The sequence below is a fragment of the Arachis stenosperma genome, chromosome 3 (genome assembly GCF_014773155.1).
Source record: "Arachis stenosperma cultivar V10309 chromosome 3, arast.V10309.gnm1.PFL2, whole genome shotgun sequence".
Lineage (NCBI taxonomy): Eukaryota > Viridiplantae > Streptophyta > Magnoliopsida > Fabales > Fabaceae > Arachis > Arachis stenosperma.
The window spans coordinates 153,905,142-153,911,398 of record NC_080379.1 but is presented as its reverse complement, the minus strand read 5'-3'; the positions used below and the strand labels follow the sequence as shown (position 1 = coordinate 153,911,398).

At 42.6% G+C, this 6,257-nt stretch overlaps 1 protein-coding gene across 1 annotated transcript; it reads left to right on the top strand.

Annotated features, from left to right (window-relative positions):
* Positions 1-1,698: 1,698 nt before the first annotated feature.
* On the top strand, positions 1,699-3,961 carry LOC130966939 (uncharacterized). Its single transcript, XM_057891759.1, has 3 exons — positions 1,699-1,723; positions 1,912-2,480; positions 3,358-3,961. The coding sequence occupies exons 1-3, from the start codon at positions 1,699-1,701 to the stop codon at positions 3,385-3,387; spliced, it is 624 nt and encodes a 207-aa protein (XP_057747742.1). The 3' UTR covers positions 3,388-3,961.
* Positions 3,962-6,257: the final 2,296 nt, after the last annotated feature.

The window sequence follows — 6,257 nt, the reverse complement described above, 5'->3', positions numbered from 1 at the left end:
CCAACATATTCTCCATTAATAAAGTAACAATTCCTTATTCCAAATACTTTGACTTCTTACAATTAAAACCAAATAACCTTATTGGTATCCTGACTAAGATTAATAAAATAAACATAGCTTGCTTCAAACCAATAATCTCCGTGGGATCGACCCTTACTCACGTAAGGTATTACTTGGACGACCCAGTGCACTTGCTGGTTAGTTGTACGGATTGCAAATTCGTGCACCAAAGAGGTAGAACAAAATCAGTAAGTGAAAGTGGATCAAGGGCTGCAACTCAAAAATAGTTGCTTTGGTATTACTGTTTAAGTTGAAAAATGAGTTTTTTTTGCTTTGGTGTTATGATTTGGACCTGTAGCTTTGTGATTTCAATTTAGGAATGTTTTCATTTAGGTCTATAAATTTGGTATTATAATTTAGACGTGCACTTTTGTTGTTTGGATTTAGGCAAGTATTGTTTTTTCGCGGTTTACATTCTAGGAGAAATAAGCATAATCCGCGACAGGGGTATCGCGGTTTATGTGTGAATGACGAGTGTGCATAAACCGCGACAGGGGTTTAGCGGTTTATGTGTTAGTGAGCCGTTTGCATAAACATAAAATAAAGTAAGTCTACGGTAAACAAAAACATACATAACACAGACATAAGTCCATGGAAATAAGTTAAGTACAAACATATAATACAAAAGTACACGACAAATCTGACATACATAGGTATCATCAATGAAAACATAAAATAAACAGCTACGGCTCCTGCCTGTCCTCATCCTCCTCGTGAGAGTCATGTCCAAAAGCACCCAGGAGATGTGACCCTGTAACACATCGAGCGGCCCGTCTCACTCTGGCTGGCCTCTGGCGCTGCAGTGCTGGAGGATCGACGGGCATGCCCATGCCATATGCAGATGGAGGCATTCCTCCCATGCCCAACCAACTGTCATACGGGCTACTAGCAGGCTCATTCAGGTCTACATGAAACTGGGACTGGAACCCCTGAGGGTCAGACATCTGCGGCTGGTACCACTGCATATCCTCCATATATGGGCGGTACCCTTGCGCAACGTCCATCTGGGGCTGCGTCTCCAGCACCTAATCCTGTGGGGTCTGCTGCTAAAAATGCGGAGGGTCATCATCCTGGTTGAGATCTGCAAAGTCGGAATAGAATTGTGAACTGCTGACCTCGTGGTCCATATCTATCGTGAATGTCGGACCCGCTAGGACATTATACATCTATCCATGAATCTCATGGTATATCTGGGAGCTCGAAACATGTGTAAGAGGAACCTCCTGGGACCCCACCCCTGCCTGCTTAGTGGGTCTATCACCAGGACCATCAGATGTGACCCCTGATGTACCACCCCGACGCTGAGGACGGCCACGCCGGACACGGTGATTGGCATGTCCGACTTCGTCGCCACCATATCTATCATCTTGAATCATGTCATCCAGCCATCGCCACTCCCGGTCTTAGCCCAGGTACCAACGCGTCGTCGCCGCTCGACGCTTCTTATCAGGCACATCCGGCATCGGAACCCTAGAAGACACATATGACGACCCTCTCTGAACAACATCCTGACTGATCTCCTCGGCCCTATGATCAGCAATCAAGGAATCCGGCGACAGAAACCTATGGGCCACTCTGTACCACCATCGTAGAAAGTCTGCGGACGGCCCAGGATCGGGCACCTGGGGAATACTAGGGATGGCAGTAGTACCCGTACCCGCGGGTACCCGCCCCGCCCCTACCCGGTCGGGACGGGTTTAAACCCGACCCGGTGCGGGGCGGGTCTGAACCGTGGCGGATTTGATGAGCGGGCCGGGCCGGGGCGGGGTCGGGTTCAGGATAAACCCTCCCCTACCCGCCCCGGAGTACATCTATATATATATATATATATATATATATATAACTTTTTAGCAATTAGGGTTAGTAGGTTGAGGTTCTCACCCACCGTCACTGAACTCCCACTCTCCCACTCTCCCAGTCCCAACCCTCGTTATCTCTTCCACGTATCCTTCAAGGTTCAAGCTGCCTGTCGTTCCTCCTCCGCGCCGCCTCTCAGTCCCACATCCTCTGCGCTCCCTCCGTCCTCCAAGTCGCGCACTAGACAAGCCACCCCCGTGCCTCCTCTGCATCGTAATCGAGCCTCGTCTGGCTCCTCCTCGGCGCCGCCTCTCAGTCCCACATGTTTCTGTATGGAGTTCATGGCACTGTGCAACTCACGCAAGGCGAGGGAATCAAACCCTGCGTGCCAGGTGGAGGTGAAGCGCCGAACCGACGAACACCCGTCGCAGATCACGGTGACCTTCGTGAACGGCGTCGAGCAAGCCTTCGATGCGACCTCAACCCCTGCACAGAGCATAAGGACCATGATTCTTGAAAAAGGCCAAACTCTAGAGACCGAGCAGATGTTTCGAGAAGCTGGTGTGTCGTGGCCCGTCATCATTCCCAAAGAAGAGCTATCTCAGCCCGCACCTGGCGTCAAGGTTTGTTTTTTCTCCCTTTATCGATTTTGTTTACTTGCGATTATGTTTGGTGCGGATCCTTTCAATATTAATTCTCTGCTTATTATTTCATTGCGGATCTTTTTCTATTACTTTCTGGATGGTAATTGGTGCTGCATTATCGTCTTTACTTTTGGAATTTAGAATTGTATGGAAACGGAAAACTGCTCTTACATTTATCTGGGACAGTAATTTTGATTTTCAAACTTAAACATCCCTGGATTGCATTTTTCAATCTCAAATATGAGTAGTAGATGTCGCATTTAATCTCTTTGTCGCATGATGAGTATAGCTTTTCTCACAGGAGCAATGATGAGTTTGGTGGTTTTCCTGTTCTTCATGCCTGATATCCTACTTTAATTTGATCTTGCCTGTAATAAATTTTAATACAAAATTGCACATTTTTATTAGGGTGTTTGAAAGGTATTTTTTGCTTGTATTGTTATATAGAATAAGGAAGATACATTACAATTCTGAGATAAATTGAAGTTCCTAAGTATGCACTATGGATTCATTGATTTTACTACCAAGGTACATGTCATATGTTGCTAGAAACAGCAAAGAAGAAACCATCCGTATTGATTAACTGTATGTTCCAGAATTTTGCTATAAGATGGACATAATTTCTTCCCCGGATATATAAATAATGCTATATAATAATCCATATTAGTTGTCTGTATGCTATCTTTATGTGGTTACTCATTGATGCACTAGTAATACATATGCTTTTGCAAAATGCAACTAATTTCTCTGCATGGTCTTACAATTTATGTTTCTCAATATCATTCCGTCCATTTAAGTATATGATCTATACCTATTCTATTAATTTTCTTTTTCTTTCATGTGCCCTTCTTTTCAGCCCAGGAAAGCAGAGGAGAAGAAGCAATAGTCATGTATTGTTGAACCTACCAACAGCCAGAAAATGTTCCAATTTTCTCACACATTCTCTCATTTTTTTTGGCGGGGAGAGTACAACTGCAGTAATTTCATCCTAGAATTTGTTAAGAAAATATGCTCATGGTGTTCTGTTTTAATTAAGGAAATATGCTATTATATGCAGAAGTTGTTTTGGCTCATGGTGTTCTATTTTAATTTTGATTTTATTCTGACTTTGTAATTGTGTATTCTGATTTTTATGTATTTATGATATGATTTATGTTAATTTTAGACCCTCATTAATTTTAATTTTATTGATATAGGCGTTTTCGAATTACTTCATGGCTAGTAATGCTAGAGAAGACACACAAAGCAACAGTGTTGCAAACTTTTAATGATGATGAAGATGTTGAAAGTGATCAAGATTAAGGGTTGAAGCTCCTTTTATATTTAATATTGTAATTTCTTTATTATGGTGTTAAATTTTTAGTTATCTAACAATTTTTTTTTAAATTTCAAGTTATTTTAGCTAATGACATTGTATGAATTTTATGTTTGTATTTTAATTTGTCTATGAATTTTAAATTTGTCTTAATTTATATATGAATAGGTAAAAATTAAAATATTTAATTTTTATAGGGGCGGGTTGGGGTGGGGCGGGTTCGGGTTCTGTAATTTACTACCCGCGGGTACTGATGGGGCGGGTAGTATATGCATAATAGGACGGTGGGGCGGGGTCGGGTAGGGCAAAAATCCGCCCCTACCCGCCCCACTGCCACCCCTAGGGAATACTCAAGACAACATCAACCCTGTTCTGCCAACTAAGGTGCCATACCTGATAGTAGCTCGGGAACCATCTGTCCCCACCCCTCCCATCCTTGGCATGGAGCCAGTCTATATTCGAGGCCGGCTCAGACTCGTGCTGAACGCCACCCAGCTGTGGCAGTACCCTATCCACCTGGTGCCACTCAATGACGGCGAAGTATATCAAGCAAGTACATGCACGCCATAACTGACTGTGCTCCTCTGTGAGAATCTCTGGATGAACAACAGCTATCACGTCGAGTGAAGCATAAGGCTCCCAAACAATCTACAGACGTTGACAGAATACATTTATTAATCCATTAACTAACAAATATATAGTTAATTACTAGATAAAAATTGAAACAAAATGAATAAACTTACATCTCGATCACCTAAGCGGTCCAACGCTAGGCGACACTGGACCACTCTCTCCTCCTTGCGGTCGGATGTCGATAAGTAGGTGGCCCACTTGAACGAATACAATGTTATACAATGTTAACAGGTAGAACCATAATAAAAAAAAAGTTACAATTCAAGTCTAATGGTACAGATATGTATACCTGGAAGCCAATGGGAAGGAATATGTGTCGAATTCCCGTGGCCTGAGGCTAGGAAACCGCCAGAAAATTCATGACTGTAGTAGCTGCAGGGGGACTGCCAAGTTTGTCACGTTTCTGTTGGCCACCCGACACATGCAACGATATAGCCAAGCCAACGCTGCTGACCCCCAGTTATAACTCCCCATATCATCAAGCCTCGCCACAAAGGGCAACTACCGTATATGAAGCCGATTTCCACTCTTGTCACCGAACAACTGAGTGGAAAGCAGCATCATAATATAAGCCCGTGCATATATGCGTACGGTTTCCTCCGTAGCATCATCTGGCAGCACCCTGAACCTCTCATGAAACCAGGTGAAGTGGACTGTATATTGCTTTATCTTATTCTGTGGTGGAAGCTCGCCAAACAGTTTTTGAAACCACTCCCACGCCGGTTTGCCTTCTTCCATAAGCTTCTCAAAATTTGTAAGGTACCCGGATACAGGTAAATCATCCACGGACAACCCCAACTGATATGCTGCATCCTACAGCGTGATAGTGCATTCTTCAAAGGGCATATGAAAGGTATGCGTCTCAGGATACCACCTCTCAATGAAAGCGCTGACTAAGGGCTCGTCCAATCAGAACTACCTGGCGTTGAGTCTCGCCAGGTGGTACAAACGAGCCCTCTCCAGATATGGTACGATCCTGTCATGCAGAGGCATATTCTGTTGCCTCCGAAGACTATAAATACACCTAGTCGGCTGGAGCATATGACAGAAGAAACCAAACATATAAAAAATACAACACTAATTTAAAGTAATCTAACACAAAAAATACAATATTAAAGTTTACAGATAGCATACAGTTCCTATTTTCTAATCACAAAATTTAATGAAAGGCATAAACGATTCAAGATCTTAATCTAAATTAATTAAATACTAAATTTTATGATTTAAAATAATAATTTAAATCTAAATTTAAATACGTAAATCACAATCATAGGAAAAATATTATACGAAATACATTAACTAAAAATAACCAAACTAACCTCTTCGTTTATACTGCCAGTAACGTGCGCAACGCCGTTGAGCCTGTAAAGATTGCGTGCCTCCGCCATAGTCCCGGCTCCGATCTCAACTCAACCAACCCACACTTTTCTCTCTTTTCCTCTATCTAGAAAACCTCTCCTTCTCTCTCTCTCAAAACTTTACAACCACCACAAATGCAATCCGCGAGACCCCTAAAGCGTATTTATACTAACGTATAAACCGCTAGACCCCTATCACGGTTTATGCACACTCGTCATTCACACATAAACCGCGACACCGCTGTCGCGGATTATGCTTATTTCCCCTAAAACGTAATCCGCGACACTCCTTAGCGGTTTACGTGTATTCGTAAACTGAGGATCGCGGTTTATATAGATTATGAAAAAAATGCATTTTAATATCTGTTTTCCATTTTTTGTAATTTGATAATATTGGATCCCAAATTATTTATTATATTAAATTGTCCTAAAATTAACATCACACTGGGT

Coding starts and splice junctions, on each gene's coding strand:
- LOC130966939 (XM_057891759.1), top strand. CDS start 1,699: ATGGCAGTAGTACCCGTACCCGCGG. Junction 1,724..1,911: donor AGTAGTACCCGTACCCGCGG/GTACCCGCCCCG, acceptor ATAACTTTTTAG/CAATTAGGGTTAGTAGGTTG. Junction 2,481..3,357: donor AGCCCGCACCTGGCGTCAAG/GTTTGTTTTTTC, acceptor CCTTCTTTTCAG/CCCAGGAAAGCAGAGGAGAA.